Source organism: Centropristis striata, chromosome 1 (assembly GCF_030273125.1).
Source record: "Centropristis striata isolate RG_2023a ecotype Rhode Island chromosome 1, C.striata_1.0, whole genome shotgun sequence".
Taxonomy (NCBI): Eukaryota; Metazoa; Chordata; class Actinopteri; order Perciformes; family Serranidae; genus Centropristis; species Centropristis striata.
Genome location: NC_081517.1, coordinates 38,526,273 through 38,549,229, shown reverse-complemented (window position 1 = coordinate 38,549,229; position 22,957 = coordinate 38,526,273). Strand labels below are relative to the sequence as shown.

Genomic DNA, 22,957 nt, shown 5'->3' with positions numbered 1-22,957 from the left:
AGGATGTGTTTAACCACAGTGATGCTGTATTGGGCTACATGTTACTTAAATAACTAGAATTCTAGATAAGATTTTCTTTTCAGTTTCATCCATTAGGTTCTCTCTTATTATGGTGTATGCTCTCCAGGTTTTGTTCCACCTGTTATGTGCTGCCACATTGTAGCCAATGCTTCTTGTTCAGGTTGTCAAGTTACTGGCGCACAAGGCAATAAGCCCAACACAAATAGATTCATGGGAATTGTAGGACCGTAGTCTCTAACTGTAATGAGGTTATTATTTCAGATGCATTTTGTGTAGACTACAATTATGCCACAGAGGGAGCAGGAAGTCAGAGGTCCAGGGATTCAACTTGTAAAATGTCACACATATGCTTTGTTAGTGACTGCTGTACTATTGAGTGAAAATGGCCCAAAAATGGCTTAAAGTGCTGTCGACATGTTTGCATAGTAAATTGTTGGATCGGGGGTTTAATGTGTGCATAGCAAGTGTGTGATGGAGTGAAATGGACACAGTGATGGTCGACATGGTCAGGCACCTGTTGGTGATTGGAGTAGAGAAGAAATTAGAAGTACATTTGGCTCATTTCATTAAATGTACAGTGTCTCACACACACACACACACACACACACACACACACACACACACACACAAACACACACACTTATTGACTGTAGGTAATACACTGACTATGGATAAGTACAATACACAATACAATACAATACTCATTAGATACATTTACAACCACTCATTTATTTTATTAAAAAAAAAAGAAAATGATGCAAACTAATGTACACTATAACTGTAATTGCCAGTGGACAGGATTTAACTCCTAACACATACAGCACTACCCCTGAGCTTAAATCTATACCTTTGTCAGAACATTAAAATTCCAAATTAACTTTTTTCTTCAACAACAATAAGATAACAGGATGTTTGACCCTGCTCATGCAGCCCACCCAGCAAATCAGAAGCACAACTGTTCCAACAATTATGAACTAAAGAAATAGCTGGGAGCTGAAAATAGAGTATATGGCTATCAACACACCCACTATCATAACTTACGCTATCTCACATCTTGTATTTGCTGCAGCAGAGATTTTTCATCTGATAGTTTGGCAACATGCTAAGAGCAAAGAAAAAAAGGTCACATTCTGCTTTGATGTACAGTTTATGTCATATTACTCATACACAGCCCCCAGTGTCTATATGGTTAATCAACAGCGCTGAGCAGAAAACACTTCCTGCGTCAAATTAAAAGCAGCATCAAAGCATTTGAAGTCCACACAAAGAGATTCAAACACCTAGTTTTTTAATGGACAATCCTTTAAAGGCTTTTTGTTTTGTTGCTCACATAAGTATGTAATATCTCATTTAATTAGCAATGTAAGCCATCTGACAAACAGGCATATGGTCCTCGCTCTCCCACGGCCTTGGCCAAGGAATGAATATGCATATCCTGGGACCTCAGTAGCTTGTTACCCTGGAATGAATTCTACACAAGCCTAATCCCTGATCTATTATTTACCCCTTGACCAAACATGCAAGAGAGGCTTCCAGGCGCTTGACTGGGATTCTGCTGCCTCTCTCACCCCAGTGGAGGAGCCAGGCTGAGGCAGCCAGTCACTCTGAGGAGCGCTGTATGTCTCTCTTTCTGCTCCACTCTATCTTCAAACACACACACACACACACACACACATACACACTCACTCACTCACTCCTTCAACTCTTCACTCTTGAGATGTCTCAGTCAAATGTTGAGCAAATCCTCATAAAAACAAGTGCACAATGAAAGTTTAATGAGCGCTCCCACTTCTGAGGGATATGAGGGACACAACTTAGGAAATCAGTGTCACATCCCTGCAGTACGCACAGAAACCATAAACTATTTTCAACTGCCTAAAAACACGCGTGCATGTGTGCGTGCATGGGGGCGTACATGTGCTGTACCCGCGAGGGCAGAGAAAGTGAAAAAAGTTTGCTTTAATGAAATGCAGCCACTAAAAGTTAATACGATGTTTAAAAGATGGCAGGAAATTCAAAAACATTTTTTATTTATTTTGTATTATATATTTCCCATTTAGCTGATGTTACATTGTTTAAAAAAATAGAATATTTTGACTATGTGAACTGAACACACACAGATGGGAAATATCACAGAATCCTTGCTGCTTTTCAAGCGTTTCCACGCGCTGTAAATGTGCCGATTTCGTTTCTTGAGGCTTCAGGGCTTTTGGGGCACATGTTTGTCGCGAAAAGATTTGACTCATCTTCCCCGACACATCATCGTAAATCAACTCATTGGGGCACAGAAACTCTCCGGACCCACAGTCACTCGGGTTACAGTCACACACGACGTGTAAAAACTCTGAGTCTGAATTCACAGCAGCCACCTTCTCTCCAGCCCCGGAACGTCCGCAGCTCTCCTCGGCGCACTGCGCTGACTCTGCAGAAGGAAATCATCAGGGGAGTGTATGTAGGAAGGCGTTTTTAAAAAAAGCGTTTTTCTAAAAGGTAGGACAAGCAGTTACAACACAGCTTCTGGTTGTCAGCGATCCCTACTGTCTCCTTGACTTCACTTTACGGTTTGGGAGAAAAGGAGAGGGGGACAGAGTGTCGTGGTCGTGCGTTCCTCTCCGTAAGACCGACGCGTTTCCAAACGTCTTGACGCGCGGTGAAGAAGCTCGGACACAGCGGTTCTCCGGGTAAAAAGAGTGTCTGTTTCCACGCGTTGTGTGCTAAAAAACTGTCATAAACGGCGATGGTACGTTTGTGAAAGAAAACACCGACAGTGAATCACTTCAGACAGCGTGCAGTATTGAAGAGGAGAAAGTTCCCCACTTGAGGGCGAAATCAGACTTTTTTGAGGACGCCAAGTTTTGAAAAGTTCCAGGAGCCCCGGGGTCTGTCACATACAACATGCAGCAATGGTAAATATGATTTTTTTTCCTGCTCGTGCTTACTTCACTTAAACAAATCAAACACTTAACAAGAAAAACAAATTATAAAATTGGTTACTTTTATTTTTGTTTTTACAACGTCTATGCTGTCATCTGCAGCCATCAGAGCAGATAAAAAGTTAACCAAGTCTTTTATGAGAACTTTATTTCCCACACTTGTTTCTGATTTTCATGACTCACTGGCTGGATTTGTTTATTTGCCTGCATTTAAAAGAAAAATAATTTCTTCTGCTTGTTTTGATCTCTTCCCTCCTTATTTTCTTTCCCTCTTTGTCTTGCAAAATCAAATTGTTGCATGTGTGAGCACATTAAAGCCATAATCAGAACCTTGAATCCAAGTAGGTTAGTCCAACATGACTTTACTTAATATAGTTTTATTGTTTCGTCACGCCTGTAAAAATGTTATTAAATTCTTTTCTCCCCAAAGAAGATTTAAAAAAACTTGTACGTTACGTTAAGGGGCAACTCCAGACACAGTGGAAGGAACTGTTTAATTGTTTTTATTGTTTACGGGACTTTCATGTGATAAGCCACTTCATGCTACCTGTAGATTTGGGCCTTCACGTTCAAACACACACACTCTGAATGCAGTAATTCAATGCAATTTAGTGTAATGTGTTCAGATAGCAAACACATATAGACGGGGCTGATAAAAATGTGTTCTGTGTGGTTACTTACATAAATGTGAGCATACTTCATTTCATAGCTGGCAGCAACATTTCTCAAGTTATTTTTCTCAGGGCCTAAAATCCCTCTGCTGAAAATCCTGCATCACCTTTCTGCAGAATTCCTTCTGGTAGTGCAGTGGTGTTATTTTTCTGCAACATTTTATTGATTTGTTGAAATATTCACCGTCTTGTTTTCAGTTGATATTTGGTGTCTGTGGAAGTCTTTATCAGAGTGGGGTCTTATACAAAAACAGTCCAGTCTGCTTGTGTTAGATGTGATTTAAATTGTTGCTTTTTACGATGCAGTTTATTGGACTAAAACAACACTTTTATCTGACAGATTTTTTTTGCTAAATACACTTGTTTCAGCGCCTGTTTATGCGTCCCTGTGCTACGGTACCTCTAAAGGAGAAACTCTTGGCCAACCTGCGACTGTGAAACACAAGCAGAAGCACACAGAGGCATTTCATGTCAGTGTAAGACATTTCAGCGTGGACATATCCAAACGCTTCAGGAGACAGGGGAGACGGAACGAGAGGGAAAGAAAAAGAGAAACAGAGAGAGAGCGATTGAGATGAATGGCTCCACTTAAAAGCACCACAAAAGCACCTTCACACTTTCATCAGTGAGATGTGTGTGAGATGAATGTGTAGCGCAATATTTTGGCCTGGTTTGAGTGTGTGTCAGGGATGTTTCATGATCCTGAGCTGGTGCTGCTACTACACCGAAGAATGCCAATTTACATTCCTCGAATGTCATTTCATTACTTTTATCTGCTTGCTGCTTTATCCAGCTACCAGACAGGTCAGATCTGTGCAACTCAAATTGCAAGTCATTTACCACATAAGTCGCTCAGGCAGGGTATCATTCAAAACAATTTGGTACCGGTTCCTGAGTGATATTTTTTACTATCAATTTTATAATATCCATTTTCACAAAATTAAATTACAAAATGAGTAAAGCAAATCTTTGCACATTTTTATTTTCTTTAGCTCCTTTTCACCTCCATCTGCCTTGCATGCCACACAACGTGTAACATTAGACAGCCAATCACCAGCATTAATAGATCTAGGAACAAACATGCTGCAAGCTTATTGGCTTACTGATGATGATGAGATTTACTCAAGATATTCTTTGGTACTTGATAACAGGGCTTGGCAATATGGGCAAAATCAAATATCACAATATTTTTTAACAAATACTTCAATATTGAAATTCTGACTATAGTGTGTTTCTTTATTGACATTTTCGTGCTTTATGTGGTAGTGGTAGAGAGAATAGAAGGGGGAGACATGCAGCAAAGGGACCTTGGGCCGGATTCAAACCTGGGTCTGCTGCAACAAGGACTCAGCCCACTACCACCCGAATGCCCCTAAAATAATTACACAATGAAGTTTTTGATAAATAATCATCGGTAATGTGGATATAAAGACTACGTGGGTAGAGACAAATAATAGAACAGTAAAAGAGTCTGGTAAATTGAGAAAATCACATTATTTTTAGTCCTTTTCTCAAAGTAATTCTTAGTTGACTAGCACTCATACAATTTAATTGACTTGATTTATCAGATCTATGAAACTGAGTTTCTCCACAAAGAATGATGTAAAAGCACCACTTTAAAACTTCTGTTCACCAGAGATGTATTCATAGGATTCTTTAAAATAAGTCATTCAGAAAATAGCATAAAAAAGGACTCATTAACAAATTTAAGTAGACCAAAACGACTGATTAGGTGACTTACCGACTAAGAGAGAGCAGCCATGATCATTTTTCTGTAATGCAGCCTTTAAAACCAGGAAAACATAACACTTATAATATCCAGTCTCATATCAGGATATTGATTTAATATTAATATATTAGCCAGCTCCACTTAAAACTACGTGAGCAATGCGGTTGGTGCCTAAAAGTATCAAAGTTCGATACCCCGCCCTACAAGTCACACAAGCTAAAATCATTTTTACGTGTTTCTCTCTCTTTTTCTCATGTGTCACACAATTATACACTTATTACATTTTCAGCGTTATTGACAGAGAATAAGTGCTGGTGTGTTGCAGCAGGAAAATACAAAAACTAAAACAGAAAAAAGACAACAACAAAATTCCACTTAAAATAACAGTGAAAATGTCGAGGTAAATGTCCTCGTTACGCAGTGAGCAGATTCAGCCTATAGCGCTGCTACGTGAGGTTAAAGAAAAAGTTAAAGTTGTCAGCGAGGCTGCAGCTAGGTCGTGATTCCTCTGGGTTTGTGGGAATCAGAGAGGGGAGAGTGTGTGAGAGTGTGTGTGTGTGCGGGGTGGGAGCCACTGGTTAGTCGGTTCAATAATCTGCTGGACAGGTAGGCCTGTGACGCCCCCCTTAGAGAGCCTGCTAATGAAGAGAAAGGCTGCTTAGTGGTGCTCTGCTCTGACCCCACCAACCCTCCCCGTCCCCCCTGCTGGCTTCCTCTGATTACTGCTCACATCGAGAACTCTTTCCTCCTCTTCTCCCTCCACTCCATCCTCTCCATTTCTTACTTTCTCACTCCCTGCCTCTTTATTTGAAAAGAATGGGTACTAAGTGCATAAAGGATCTATTGATAACCCATTTATATATTTCCTGCTCTTGGCTCTTCTCACTTGTGTACTTGCTTACTTCCATATTTATGCGATTAATTTAGGGCAATAATCACTACTTGACCTTCGTGTTCAGGCCCATTTTCTGTACTGTTTTAGTCATGACGAGGCTTGAAGAATTTAACCCTAGCGATACACGGGTGAAAGAAACTAGGGCAGACCTTGAAGAAAAAAACAAACAAATTTATTTCAGATCAAGGAAAATATGTACTTTCACTCAGGTATAGATACTGAGCCTCACCAACATTCTTGCAGTGGTTTTATTTCTCTAGGAGTGGGTCATTGCTGCACTGATACAGCTCTGCTGCTCCTCTCCATCTGTCCTCAGACCCAATAATCTCTCGAGTGACTGATAGTGTGTCTTGGCAGTGACAGAAAAGGTAATATTTTGAAAGGGGGAGTGGGGTCGTATACCTAGTAGTGGCTTTAGATGAAAATCTTCGGGCAAGACACTGTAACCGAAGCTGCGGGCTGCAGCGACTAAACAGAGACACTGTGAAATGTTCAAACAAATTGGATGGCAGGAGTCCTAATTTAATAAAGAGCACACAGCGTGAGACATACTTGATTTAAAACAATATACATATAGTAGACATAATTATATTTCTTGTACCCCGGCACACAAAGTGAGAAACAAATCTTCACACACTTTCTCATGACAACTCTCCAGTTTCCTCTGAGTACGTTATGAAATTTGGTTACCGTGATTCTTACAAAAGAGAAGTAAACAAAGTCATGAATAGGGTTAACAGCTGTTGTGACACAAGCATTTAAGATGTGTTTCGTCTTGTACTATCACACAGATTGATATCTCAAACTGTTTTAATCTGCTAAATGATAGTATTGTTTCGGTAGTGTGAAGATCACACTTGGAAATGGCAAGTTAATGAGATTAAAATCAGTCTCAGAGCTACAAATTGTGTTTAAACTGTAAGCTGATACTTGCACTTACATGTGTTAAATTTTTCGTCTCATTTTTTCTTCTTTTATGGGCTTCATTTCGCATGCTAATCCAAACACTATCATATTCCTTAAGGAGGGAATCAGGAAAACTTTGGTCTCAGTACACGAACACACCCAGTGTGTGCAGAAGCCACACACTCCCTCAGTCTTTATTTGTTTAAAGTGAGAAATGATAGAACACATTTTGCACAACTCAGCCTTTAGAAATACACCCTCTGCTGCATTTTTCTGTCTTCCCAGACACAGTCGTGATTCTTACATTTTCAGCTGTAATTTTTGGTCGCCTTAATTGATTCTGTCCAGAACTAATTACCGGCAACTGTGTAAAATAAACACTTCAGTGTCACTGGGTGGCAACTGTCCGATCGGTAGGGAAATTACATTTCACTTGTAATCCATACGTTTCTTCAGCCGGGCTAGAATATAATTCATGTCGACGCTATAGAAATACCAGAGACGCTGGACTTGTGTAACGAACAGGAGTATAGTTGTAACCAAATGGCTCAGTTGGGAGGTATAGGGTTATGTGGTATAATTTATATTTTATAGCTCCCTCCTGCACTGACTGCACTCCAGAATAAAGTTGTTCGATTTTGTTCCATGAACAGTGAGTGAGAAAATCTGGGATTTCACTTGTGATGGAAACTCCAGACACCACTTTGTTCCTTGCTTTCTTCTTGTATTTTTTATTTTCCTGTTGAGTCTCATTTCTTGCTCTCAGATAAAAAAAGACACCTAACTGCTGCTGTTTCAGTACATACCGTATATGTGGATGTTTGTTTGTTGGATCGTGTGTTTTTTTTGTCTCTGTGTGTGTGTGGGTGTGTGCATTGGTGTCCCATGCCTCAGTGACTCAAAAGGCATGGAAAGATCTCCTCAGGCCATACAGAGTGATTTGATTAAAAGAGAATAATTTGCCCTAAAGGTGTCTTTTCTCTTCCCTTCAAAAAAGCTGGTGGAAGAAATCTGATATGACAAGATAAGTGGTGGCTCATGAAAAATTCCTGAGGACTGAGACGTAGCTTGTTGACTTTGGAATTATTGCCCTGAGTGTCTAGTTCTCTGCTAGTAACTGTGCCTGACAATGTTATTTTTACCTGAGTAGCCTTTGAAATGATTCCTTCGCTTCTCAATCCCCATTTCTCTCATTTAAAACCTGTTTATGTACTTTCCAAAGAAAGGACCAAGTAAGGTCCACACTTCATTCCAGACATTTTCTTCTTCACTCTTCTCTGACAGTACAACAAAGTACTCTTTAATGATATGGTATCACATAGTTTTACTCCATACAATTTGATAAGAGGGCTTAATGTCTGATCAATAAGAAAAATATCCAGGATGGCCTAAAGGACCATAACAGGCATATGGGCTTATCCATTTTCTCTGGTGGGGCATGGCACTAAATTAGCATGTACTGGTTCGCCCAATCAAGATGAAGCTCGATAACTTTCTAATCTTGTATTTGTATTGTACCGCTAGGTCTGGGGGTCCAGGTCCAGTGTGCTAGTGGAGTGAAAGGGGAGCGGAGCACAGAGCGCATTTTTGAGAAAGATGGATTTTCGCGTCATGTCCTTTATCACAAAGGTGCCACATCATTCCCGCGCCAGACCCAGAATGTGTCCTTGAAGTATCTGTTGCTCCTCGTCAATCAAGTCCAATAAGGGTTTTCTTCTTTTGGAGCTAATTTGGAGAGATTTGAATAGAGCGTGGGGAAATCTGACTCATAGCATTATTTAGCGGAGCGGCCTGGAGCGGCTTTAAGCGAGGGAGCAAAGGGAACAAGCAGTTCTGTGAGCGAAGGGCTCACTGCTCCACAACGTTTGCATGCTCACGGAGAATACACAATATGTAGATTGATGCGTGTAATGTAGAACCAAAATTCAAAAGAGCTCGATACACGCCGTACACCGTTAGCAACATGTGCTAAGGTTAGCACAAAACGATGAAGGTTAGTCAGTAAAACCATGTCAACCTCAGACGAAACGCCAGAGATGCGAGACCCGTCTGCAGGTTCCAGGTTGGCTACACAGCAACAGAGACAGAGTTGTGTAAAAGAATAGGAGTGTGTCGGTGTTGCTCCACCATTAGTACGGTATGTGAATAGAAACGCATCCAGCATGCTAACGAACAGGTGTGCCAATCACCATGATAACAAAGTTGCACCGAACCGTTATTTCTGTGTACCATTTCACACTTACTCAGTACTGGTTGCAGATATGGCAGTCGTACTGTACCGTAGCCCAGTTTCCATTGTCTTTCAGCAACAGGAAAGCAATACAACAAGTGAGGCGATTACTTGCTGTCAAGTGACTTCTTCGTTAGTTCGTTAACTTGTAAGTTAACTTGTTTGGTGATTCTTGACACCAACTCTTGACATTCTTGACATCCTGGCTGGTTCATTTTAAAACTGTATCAAATACAAAAGGTAACTTGACCTTTTCCATATACTACATATTTTGATTAAATGTTGAGGCTATATGTTCTTTGCAATATTACCTGACTTACAGCATTTCTATACATGAGGTGTTTCAGCTGAATTTTTTATCAGTCGTCCATCTGAAGTGCTTCTGACAAACAGATGAGCTGCTATTTACGGAATGCAGCTTCTTTACAGTCTGGCTTGAATTTAAGTTGCTTTATTTGATCGTCATTGTGAAGTAACCAGTTGAAAATTCCATTTACGCCGGATAAACAGGGTAGAGGGAAGTCACCTTGGATTTTCAAGACTTTACTTTCAGCAAGTTATCTGACAATTATTCTTACCTGAATATATTGATTATGTTTGAGGCTCACTTCTAACCTTGTGTGCTGAGTGTATAATCCAGCCTCTATTACTGAGTCTGAAAGCAGTCTGGTCTCTTTATCCTTGTATGAATTATGTCGCTGAATGTGGATATTACTTTAAAAAGATCAGTGCATTGTGTGTGTGTGTGTGTGTGTGTGTGTGTATTAAATTCTGCTGTGCCCCATCTCATGTATTCACAGTGGAATGTGTGCATGTAAAAATTAGATTTTTGTCCGGACGTTAAAGAACAAAGCCCTCTAGTGGCCAAAAGAATTATAACACTTGTGTCCACTGTATGCAAAGGAGGAAGTTGGCTGACGTTTTCATAGAGCTGTATAGAGAGGAGGTTGTAGTGGAGTAATGGGTCAACAAAATGTGGTACATTGCCATTGGAGACCAGGGTTGGCTGACAGTCATCGACCACTGAGCCCCGCATCGTGATTTAAAAGCCCTACCCCCTTCCACACCTTCCACATGGTGTTTGCGGTGGCATTAACAAAGAAACAATTCTGATTTATTAAATGGTGCACAGACCGATTTCACGAGTGCAACTGAACGTGCACACTGACTTTCACATCAACGTATCTAACGTAGAAGAGAATTAATCCAAACACATTAAAATGCACTCATTTCTGGTGAAAGAATGAATAAGATGATGATTCTTAATGGTGGATATAGACCCTCTAGTGGGTTGTGTGTCCATGTCATTTGATCAGTTTGGATGACGCGCACTGACAATATCATTGTCCATCGTGATATTTCACTGTGGAAATTGTCACATGCCAGTTTGGTAGACACTGCCCAACCCTATGGGAAACCGCTGTTGGCATCCCATTTCCTACCATGATAGAAAGATGATTCATCCAATCACCTGCCAGGTATTTTTTAATAAACAGTTATCAGTGATGGCTTCTCAGATGGTTCTGTCTAACACATTTCACCTTTAAACAGAACCATGCTCAAGTTTTATTTGTGCCTAATGTTTGTCATACTATTTTTTTCCAACTCTGATTTGTAACAATTTTGGAAGTCACTGACAAATAATCAAAAATTATGAATAATGCAAAATCAGCTAAAATCAGCCATTCCAAGTTATTGCTGCCTTTGGTTACAACACAGCCGCTACCAGCCATTTAAAGCAGTCAGCAACTACATTTATGTTGCTTGCATTGGGTCTTGACCTTGGTTTGGTAGGAACTCATGGATTAACTCTACTCTATAGAACTGATTTGATGCAATCTCACAGAAACTTCCTCCTTCAGTCTGAGGCCACATATTAAACCTGACTGTGACATTTAACTCCCTATCAGTGTCTGAATCTGTGTCACAGTTTCCAAGGGTTATGCAGTTTTAATTGATTATATTGCATGTATTGAACCATACTGTGCCATGCAAATCATCACCACTAACCTTGATGACATGGTAGAAGTCCTACTTTGCGATTGTTGGTGACAAAGTTGCTATTTACGGTGGTAATCATAGTAATTAAGCAGTCTAAGGATGATGGGATTTAGTGTGTTTGTTTGGGCCTTAGTTCACTTTTCCTGTTTGAGGGAAACTTAACACTCATAAAGTTTGTATGAAGGACACATCTGTACGTGTCTGCGTGTGTGTGTGTGTGTATGCCTGTGTGCATATGGATCGTGTCTGTGTGTTTTCACATGCATCTGTGGCTGTGTGTTTTTGGAGCTGTGGGGAAATCTGCTGACAGGTAGTGTGTCAGGAGGGGGACAGTGGCGCTTTTGAGACAGACACAAGAGACGAGTCTCAGAGAGATGGAGAGAGAAAGAGGGCCTCTTTCATGTGACTCCGCATTCCACCAAGGCACAGGCAGAGAGAGGCACAAGACGAGACATGCGTCCCCCCTCGTCACTCCCTCTGCCTCCTCCCCCACTGCACCCGCTCCCCCGCCCTCCCCTCCCCGTCCAGCCTCCACCCCTCCACCTCTGCCAGTGACCTTAACATTTATCAAAGAACCCCATGCTGGAATTCCTCTTCAGCATCTGTGTCCCGGTGAGTCGGACACACACACATACATGACACAGACACACATAAAAGTGCACAGACACACACACACACACACACACACACCGTGTCGCAGACCAATCTGTTTTGAATATTGTGGCGCTGTGGAGGGGCTGTCCTTGTTGTTCCCTGAGCTCAAGAGGCTGGCCTCGAGACACTCACACACAGAGACATGGACACATGCTTGCACACACATTCTCTCCTCCTTCTTGTTTCTTTATTGTACCTCCTGTCACTTTGTCCTATTCATTTAACCTTTCATTAGAGCCAGCAGACAGCCCTGTGTGTGTCTGCACAGCTTCAGGAACAATGCCAAAAAAGCCCCACTGTCACAGTTATTAGATTCCTCTGGCCCCCTTTTACCCCGGCAACTCAATATTAAGAGAGGGAGAGTGAAAGAGGGGAGGCAGGATGAGAGAGAAAGAGGGGGGAAAAAGAGGAAAAAGGGTGCATGGTTGACGCTGGTGCACAACTCCTGTGGTGAAGGATCCTCTTGACTTGTCAAGGACATGTGCCACATGTTGATAGTAGAAAGGTCTCAGGCAGAACAAGGAGGGGAGTGTTAGCAACGACAGAAAAGAGAGAGACAAATAGGAGAGGACAGGCGTGGTGTGACTGTCTTGTGCTGTGGCAAGCAGCACCCTGGAGGAATTAGATTGCAAACAAAAACAGTTTGTCAAGGAATTCTGTTTTTAATGGGCAGTCAGCACGGGCAATCTGCTCCCCAAGGAAGAACAGACCTTCTTCTCTCTCCCTTCTTCCTTCTCTGTCTCTTAATCTCCTCTCTCCTTCTCCTTCCACACTGAAAATCTCTGTTTTATGACCCCTGATATAAGTGTGATTGTGTGGATGATCACAAGTAATTTGCTCTTTTGCATTTTGAATGAAGATGAAGAAATATTCCCTAGATTTTTTGATTAACTTCAAATTTGAAACAGACATGACTGCATTTACATATTTAGCGCTCAAGCAGATGAAGAAACCCTAAAATAGAAAAATGAGTCATCCACTGTTCCCTCAATAACACATATTCATTAGCTATCTTTTTAGATAGCAGTGAGCTGTAATTTCTGACACTTTCAGTTCGAGAAGTTAACACTTTGGATGCTTCAATAAAATGGTGAGAATGGTACCAATAATCAGTGATTTCAGACACGGCCCAGAAACAGGTCTTGTTCATCTTCTTTTGATGTCACAATTCTAGTCTGGCAATGAGTCTTTTAGGGTGACGTGTTGTTGTGTGATGTTGCACTAAATGGGATGATGGTTCCAGGCCACATGTTTGAATTAACCAGACCTATGGGCCTTGATTGAAGTGAATGTGTAAAATTCAAAACCACGACTTCTCCCTATGCTTTCAGGTGGTGTAGACACTCAGAATAATAATATAACAGAAACAACTATTTACTATGTAAAGTTAAGTGGAGTAATGGTGTCCTGACGAGAGAATAAAGACATGCTCTCTCTGTGTGTGTTATATTAAGAGCTTCTCTGTTCTTTGTTGTGGTAGCCGGTTTAGCCACACATGCAAGTCAGTGCATGTGAGTACCCAGTGCATTAAAAGTGACATCAAGGTGTCCTGACCAAGCGTCTGTGTTTGATGAGATGGAAATGAGAATGAGTCGTCTGGAGGCTCAGAACTCTGAACTGAATGTCGTGCACAACACCTTTATCCAAGTGCGACTAGAGCCTAAATATAACCATAAAAAAGTATAACTAGAGACCATCTTGCAAGTGGATCACACTAGCTGCAACACCAATCGGGCAAGGGGCGTAAAGTGGGAGGCGGTAACTGCATCTTGCACCCAGTGACAAATCCATCCACACACAGACAGAAATATAAACACCCGGCAAAGTACTCAAAACCGTTTCGATGGAAGTTCCTGCTACAGTAGGTGTCTCCAGGGCCACATTTTGGCATGATAATGTCCACACACAGACTCACAAGGTGAAAACATTACCAGCCACATGCTGTCACTGCTGGTAATCATGCTGTAGTCTTGAGCTACGAGCGGATATTGGAATGAAAAATGGGATATTTTGGCTCATATCTTCAGTCAAAACATTTTTGCAATATGCCCGATATATATAATTAACAACATTTCCTTATTATGTTGACAGAAAATGCTAACCGGGCAGCATAATACATTTCCTTCAAAATGAATTTGCTGTTGCAAATCAGAAATGCATCATGTTTCTAGTGTACTGTAATTTTTATTAGGCCTGGTTCAGGTAATACCTGATAATATCTTCCTCTCTCAAGGCCTTTAAATCCACAAATTCTCATTGCACCAATTCTTCTATGACGCACTCAAGTTTGGAGGAATTTTTTATTTTGTCAACACAAACTAAATTGAATGAAAAATGCAGCAAAGAACAGGTTGCGGGTTCATGGTTAAAACTCGCAAGTGTAATCTGAACACGGTGAAGAAAGACCTTTGGATTTGCTTTGATGAAGGCTGTGCTGCCTCTCTGGTAACACTCGGGAAAGCCCAGTGCAGTCCAGTGAAGCTCGGCAAAGCTGTGTTTAGTTCAGTCCAGCCCCGTCAGCAGACAGCGGACAGCGATGCTCCTCCAGTAATACATTAGCTGGAATGGATCAGGGCCTGGAGTGGAAAGGCATTGGTCACTCTGGTGGGGGGCAATGAATCGCTCACAAGTCATTGGTGATTGAACCAGCGCGCACGCACACACACACACACACACACAAACACACTCTCTCTCTCTCTCTCTCTCTCTCTCTCTCTCTCTGTCTCTCTCTCTCTCTCTCTGCCCTGAAGACAGAGGGCCAGAAACAGAGCAACAGTCTGAACCCTGACCATCAGGCAGCAGTCTTGATGAAGTCCATCTCTCACTTCTGTCACCCCTCCACTCCGAACCCTCCCTCTCCCCCCCCTCCGAGGCCACCGCTCGCTCTGTGTGACTGACTCTTTATTATCCTCATCCCGTCACTTAGTTAGAGCGGTGACCAGCAGTCTGTCTCTCCTCTGTCCTCTCTGTCATCCCCTTTTCCACCCTCTCCTTCTGCCTCGAGGCTGTCGATCCACCTGTCTGCCCCACATCTCTCTAATTCTCTGATTGGACTCTCCCTTTCCTCTCTCAGGGCTGTAATTGATGGTGGTGTTATTGTGTCCAGTTCTCTGGCCCTAAAGCCGTTCCTTCAGGTCAGCACTACTCTACCATTTAAGACATGGTGGGAATGGGGTAGACAAGAAAAAAACCTGTTTTTTGTCTGTGTGTGTGCATGTTCCTGTATGTGAACAAATTTGTGAAAGTGTTAAAATCAGGGTTATCCATTCACTTTGTCTGTATAAGCAATCAAAGCATACCTGATTTCTAAACAATCTTCACAACAATCTTGACATTCAGGCTTGTTCAACTATTTTGTCATTTTGAATAAGGGACAATATTTCCTCAGAACTCCATGTTCTTTCTCGAGTGTAGTGTTTGCCCTTGGACGCCATAGTGGCTTTGATTGTGTTCTTTGTCTGGTGGTCCTTTCTTGCAGCATATTTTAAACTAAACTTTTAACTATTTTGCAAAGTAATTACAAAGTGCTGTGTGAAGTAGTTTTCAAAGTATCCGGGAGAAAAAGAAAAAACTCTACCTGTTAAGACGTTTTTATCCTGATTCTTTATCATTTTCTTACTTGTCACCTGGAAATAATCAAGGTCCTCCTGCTCAAGGTCCTCCTGCTCAAAACGCATGCATATTTTGATTTCTTATTACTTTCATTTATTTCTCAATGGAAGCTATCTTTCATATTGTACTTCTTGTAGTATTTACAAGGTCAAGTAGGCCCTCAGCCTGAATAATTCGGTACCTGCAAATGTATTCACAGGTACCCACCTGAGTTTTTTTGTATTACTTGCTTTTTCTATCTATTAAGATGCTGTTATAACATAATTCAGCTACACTACTTGTTAAAAATAACAGATGTGGAGTTTGTTTATCCACTAAGCATTTTCTTTCTCTTTTTCTGTCTCTCTTTGTCCCGGTCTCTGTCTTTCTCTTTCTCTCCTTCTGTCTCTCTCTCTTGCTCTCTCGCCCCCAGTCCCTCCCCAGCATGGACCTTGTATTTATTACCCTCTAAGTAATCACTTTGCTTTCTCTTTTGATAGACTGTTATTGCTCTAACTAGCCGAGGTCCCTATAGGTATTTGGAGGCTTTCCAGTTTTATTAGACAAAGGCCTCATTATTCAAGGCCAGCATTAAGACTACCATTAGATCCATTTGCCCCCTAGTCACATGTATCCAGTTGCAGCCAATTCATATTATAGCCCCTGCACACTTAGTATTTACAACACAAACATGCTCATTCCCTCTTGTCAAAGTTAAATATAGACGATATTCAGAAAGCTTTGCCACTTTGTGAGAGGTAGCTGTGAAGTTGTCTCTGTTCATCCCTACTTTCCAATAATAGAGTCTCTGAACACATTACGTAGATTATGTAGTCATCATCGATGTCTAGTAACTTCATTGTTTTTTTAAAGTTAAGTTTTGGATATTATTTATAGTGATACTGCAGCTATTGTGTGTATTGTTCAAGGGGCAACTTTGAAAATAGTGGAGCCAATGAGAAAATGCCTTAAATCTGCATTATTTGTAATGGCCAGCAGGGGGCGACTACCCTTTCTACATAAATAAGTCAATGAGAAAATGACCCTACTTCTCACTTGAATTTTTACCTCAGTAAACATTCTCCTAATGAGTTAATGGTCTTAATCATTAGTTTAAATTCTTCTCCAACAAAGCATGATAAAGTTTGTAAATATAGCCTCATTTGGAGTAAAATGCTTTAGGACGTGGCTTACTTGTTTCTGACTAGTCACTACCGTGGGCGAGTCCACAGGTTCTCAATCATATTGCGAGTCCACAGCTCCAACCCCTTATCCAAATCTGGCTACTTCTGGCTTGAAAAATCCAAAATGGCTATAAAACTGTAGTCCACAAACGAATGTGTTCTGTCATGGTGGCTAAGACCACTACTTTTATACAATCAATCCAATTTTTCAAAAGGGAATAAAACCTTTGGACAAATTTGTGTTCAAGCTTCAGGCTTCTATGTAGGCATTTCCCACTGCAGAGGTTGACCGACATTTTAAAGCTGGCATTGAGATGCTGTTAGCTTAAATAGTACACTAAAACCTGGAACATGTAAAAGCCTTGTATAACCTCCAGATGTTGTTACGTTAAGATGCGTTTGTCCCTTTTTTCAACATGCCAACATAGCGTTGGTTCAAACCGTAAGCGGTTTTGTAAACACACTTTAACACTAAACACTTGGTTCCAGGATACTTAGAAATGGAAGCTAGCAAAGTGGGCTAACTAGCCTAGCTTTCTAACATTAGCATTAAGTCCAACTGGATGGCATTTTATTTTTGTTCATGTTACAACAAAACCTGCTGAGTCATTGGTAGGGGCTAGCCAACATAGCCAGAACAAGTCAAGTGATTTTACAAATAGAAAAATTAATGAAATATCAATTTAATTGTTGGTGTTTAAATAAGTAATTATATACACTTATAAAGACTATATTTACTGCATTAATTTAGGTTATATGTAGGCTACCTTATGAATTGACAACTTCATAAGGTTTGACTTTAAAATTGACACCGTGGTATGATCTCAAAAGAAAAATCACATCTGTAAATATGAAAAAACTACTCTGAAGCTCACTCCGTAAGTATGAAATAATCACCAGTTTCACTGAACAAATATTGTGTTCAGTCTCTCCTGGTCCACACACGTTTATTATTGTGACTTGTCTTCAGGCAGCCAACACGCCCTCTACCTGGGGGATCCAAAACACAAACAAACAAACAGACAGACGCTCAACTTGTGGCGTGGAGACAAAGAGATTTAAGGTGCCCCAGTTTTGATTTCTTCCTATTTGTTGCAGCTTTTTAATTTCTTTGTAGCCACCTGTGTGTCCAATATGGTGCTCAGCCCTCCTAATCGATGGCCCCTTATTGGGTTTCTGCGTTTGGTCAAATATCTCATCGCTTTCTGGCCCCTCAGGCAACAAGATCCAAACTAATAAGAAATCTCCTCAGTCTCTCGGGTTGGGTGTACAGATGAAAAAAATGATTAGTACAGAGATAGTATGTATCTGTGACTGAAACCAGATTTTCAACAGGTTTGCCAAGTTAAAACTAGAAACCTCCAACAAAAAAGTTGACAAGCTGACTGATCTTGAGGAGGATGTTAGTCCATGTCCACACTGAGCTGGATTAATTGGAAAGAGTTTCTTCTCTGCTCAGCTTTCTGTCCAAACTTTTCACAACCCAAATGGATCTTTTAAAAAATGTTCTCCTGAGTAGATATATATCTAAAAAAAAATGGTGTGGATGGTAAGAAAATAAGCTTTTCAAAACACTGATATTAGGGCCAACTTTCTCTACCTTCTAAATGTTCATTTTCAATGCCAGTGTATAATTGTATTTTAGTCTAAGTAAAGGAGTGCATTTATAAGCTGCAATATGAAAAATATTCTATTCTTTGTTGTCTAAAAATATGACATTTACTTTGGTTGTACTAAAACACAAATTAATGTGATGTGTTTTACTATCACAAATCTGTCTTAAAAAAGGGCAGAAGATCCGCAAAAATTAGTTCATTGTCAACTATTTCAACCTAAAAAAGCCAAACATTTGCTGGTTAAATTTGATGTTTTACTTCTGATAATAGACTGTTAGTCGGATAAAATATAAGTCTTGAAGACATGACCTTGGTCTCTGGGAAATTATATGGCATTCAACAAAATATTTGTGAGATTGATCGGTAAAAAAAACACCCATTTGTTAAGTGTTTTGTAAAAGGCCTGTTACAGATTTATTGCTTGCAAGTAATAGAGTTGGTAAAGTGAGTTTTCTCTCATTGTTGTATGCCAACAAGGGCAGGACAGTTTCTGAAAACATTCTGAAAATGCTTACATTTTAAAACGAGTTCTGAGATTACTTGGCCTTAGTGTAGACAGGGCCTCAGACAGCAGTGCTTGCTAATTGTGGGGATGTCTCAAATGTGTTGTTTGTTACATGAGATGCTTTTGATTGAAGCTTAATATACCGAAAATGGTTCAGTACAAGATTTCGTTTTTTAAACCAGTGTAAAGTACATCAAGGAGATACAATAATCTTGCTGAATGTGTTGGCACAGAGTCTGTGGTAAAGAAACTAACCTTGACTTGACTCAACCTTGATCTATTTTTCTTTCTAAACCCTACAATTAAAAAATGAAACTAAAATTTGAATTCCAAAAAAATAGAAGTAGGTCTGGCAAAAATGTCCTTAATCCTAAAGCCTATAATCGTTTCATTGTCTCTCACATAAACAGTATCGTTGCACACATACATATGTATACACACAGAAGAGCTCCCAAACACACATCAGGAAATAAAAGGTCTCTTTAAAAGTGGCTCAACATGCAAAGGAAGGTCAGAGTAATAGAGGGAGAGAATAATGCATTAATGTACCACAGTAAGACAACAATTTACAGTATATGCATCTATCTATATCCACATGATTGATATCTCTGCTGTAGGCATACAGATAAACAGAGTGTGTGTAAGACAGAGAGAGTGGGAGGGGAGAGAGTGTGTGCACAGAGAGAGAGAGAGGGAGGGGGGGAGAGAGAGTGCCACTTTGGAGTAAAGCTGTCATTACTCCGGCTGGCGCACTCCCTCATAAATACTGATAATGAGATGTTTTCAGCAGCCTAATCATTTGCCAATGTAGCAGTAGGTAATGTGAGAGGAACACTCTTTCCTCTACTTCTGTCTGGAGATGACACTCCAGATTCTATTTAGTCATTACCACAGCTAGTCTTATAAAGTGGAACAAGAGAAAGAACAGATTTCCTTGTTTCCTTCCTGTCACTTGCTGCAGAAAAGAAAAAAAATGTTGCTGCTTGTAAAGGAATAACTAAAAGAAGAGAGGTTATGCTAAATATCTCCCTCTCTATAGTTTTTATAAGTAAAATGAAGTGGTAATTGAGACTTCATTTCGTGTATATATAAACATATATTTGTTTTTCCTCACCTAAAATATGACAGCGTTTGAGAGTTGATCGAACACTATAAAAAAACAAGTTTATTTAATCTTTACTGTCCATATTCAGGGAGGTCTTACTGAAGAACCAGCTGAGAAAAATCAGAGGCTCATCAGTGTGACCAATGCATGAGCCCTGTTAATATATCTGCAATTATTTATCTGCAGTTTGCGATTTACACGTGAGAGATAGACTTTTTTTAATTTTTATAATGGGCTGCTGATTTTACGGTGAAGGAACAACTGGAGCAGTTCAGGGTCATGGGTACCTCCGTAGTGATAATGAGGGGCCAACACAGCCCGAAGATTTAAAGCATCTCACTGTGATTGGCAAAATTGCATTGGCACTCTGTATGAATCAAGAAAACCTGAGTGAAAATGCAAAGAAAATATCCTAAAAAAGTTTGATGTTGCTGAGTTGGTGTATCGATAAAAGCAAAATACAACAAGATGCAGAGGAAACAGTTTTAGCAAATAGATAATTACATACATGAAGAATTGACTTCAACAACCATAAGCTTCAAGAGACAACAACTCTCAGCAGATTAAAACAGACTCCTTATCACTCCACACAAATCTGATGTAATCCTACCTACTTTAATAGTAAAACAAACTGTACATGGAATTCTGTACATTGTTTTTTACTAGTTGAGGTTCAACTGGTGGTCTTTAAACTAAACCATCTTTTTGCACCTCTTCTTCTGCAGTATTATGATTTTTTGACTGTAGAGTTGGCACCACCTACTGCTCCTAATATATGCAGTATAGCTGTAGTGAATGGAAAGCAGCATTGGCATTTTCTTTTGCCAATTTTCTCAAAATTTGAGATGTATTTAGATTGAAACCTGGCTAATCTTTCTTTGAACAATGACAACTAAACTCTTTCCCAAACATTAAGCATAGATCAGATAGTTCTGATGAACCAGGTCATGACCTGACCTGATATGATCAGAAAAGGCTCATGTGCCACAGTAATGTTTTTAGTCACAAATGGGTTGTTTTAGTCATATTACTTGTTTTGGAGAGTACTGGCAGGCAAAACTGTTTTGCTGCTGAAGTTGGAGGATTTGTGGTCTCACCTTTAAATGCCTCTGTTTTGTAATGGTTGAGAGGCCAAGAAAGACATAATTTGTCACAGAAGGAATATGGTTTTTAATATCCATTTCAAAACACTGTTTCCATAAAACCCGGGCAATATTGCGTTTGTAGTTTGTGTTTGGGCAGTGTGAGTATTTGCAGCTTCTCTCTCATTATTTGTACAGGTTCACAACAGGTTCACAGGGTGATATCCTAAAACAGTTTGGGAGTTTCCCTCTGCAGGGCGGGCCACATGAGGAGACTCAGACACCCCTCTGCTCTCGCTGCCCCGCCCCCCGGCTCAGAATGAACCGAGATCTCCGAAGGCATTCCCAGGATAAAATAAACAAGAAAATGCCTTTGAAAGGCAGCCACTGACACTTAACTATATATATCTTTCCTATGGGCCATCACTCTAATGGGTGTTCCCTAAGAAGCTCTATGAAAGCACTGTACGGCATGTCATCTTCCGCTGCCTATCTTCCACTGGCCATTAACCAGCATCCTTGATCATTTTAATAGTCCCTCCATACTGCATCTCACAGGCTCCACAGTGATTGGACAAACACGGGTGTCCCTGGTGATATGAGAGGAATACATTGAGGAGCTACTGTGGTTTTCCATGGCCTCGCTGTGTATTGTTTACTGGGTCTGCTTGATTGCCCTCTGTCCAAATCAGAGGGTACAGGCAGGCAGGGCAGGGGTCTACAGGGACGCACTGTGTTGTGGACTGTCCCAACGTGCTAAGAATATTCACTCAACCCATGGCTCTGAGGGGCAACCCATCCATAGCTCAGTAAACACACACAAACACACACATAGTGGGAGTCATACATTTGTGCACCAGGGACTATATGGCCGTGCATAAATGTTGTGGTGTGTATTTGAGAGTGAGTGTGTGTGGTAGAAAGCCATGTCTGTCTCCACGTCACAGATAATTACCCCCTGTGTGACTTTGCTGCTCACAGTGGGAAAACACAGCAGACCCTCCTCATTGACAGTAGCATACAGCCCCGACATTATACCAACTATATGCGTTTTTAAAAATGAAACACTGGCTAGATACGTTTGAATATATACATACAGCTCTTCTGGTCTTGCTTTTTCTTTGCTTTATTTTTTAATTAGCTTTTTTTTCTCTGACCATAGCTCTAGGTCATATAGCTCATTGCAAGTGGCAGCCATTTCCATGAAAGTAGGAAAAAAGAGCTGCTTTTCTCTGTTGTAATCTTCACCCACCTCTGATTTTTATCTGTTAATCCCTCACTTACAACTCATAATTAAGCTAATTAGACACTCTATCCAAGCACAATTGCACCTCATTGGGACAGAAAGTGGGAAAATTCAAAGAGCAAGGTTAAATCTCTGAGTTAGAATTTGATAAATGCTAAAGGCCAACACAGTCATTCGAGCTTTAAATACTTTTAGTAGATGGAATATTTTCCCCTTAATCTGCAGATATTTTCAGAGGCGTGTGTTTTTTTTTAAGCTTCGTGGAATTCATGTTTCACGGTCGTGGTTTCCGAGCAGGTCTGGTCCTCAAGGCTGCCTTGGCTAACCTTGCTAACCAGGAGGGTAACATTAGCATGTCTTATCAGAGCAAAGCACGGTAAGTAAAATATGGCTTTTTTTTTCGTCTAAGAAAATGAAAAACAGGTATGATTAAAACAAGCTGGAACAATTTTTGTCTCAACATTCTGTTTTGTATTAGTTAGTTCTCATGACCAAAGAAAGATCAATTTAAAAAATGCTGCTGTCTATCACATATTAGCTAAGTTTCCATCCAAATGTTTCACAAATTTAAACTGAATATTCAGAAAA

General features: G+C 40.4%; 1 protein-coding gene across 1 annotated transcript in view; it reads left to right on the top strand.

The window, feature by feature from the left end:
- The first annotated feature begins 2,768 nt into the window (after nucleotides 1–2,768).
- The window catches only part of bnc2 (basonuclin zinc finger protein 2), a 181,780-nt gene continuing 161,591 nt past the window's right edge, over nucleotides 2,769–22,957 (top strand). The window contains exon 1 of the mRNA XM_059341647.1: nucleotides 2,769–2,927. Coding sequence (XP_059197630.1) covers nucleotides 2,925–2,927 — 3 coding nt within the window. The 5' untranslated portion in view covers nucleotides 2,769–2,924. The remainder of the gene's footprint in view (nucleotides 2,928–22,957) is intronic.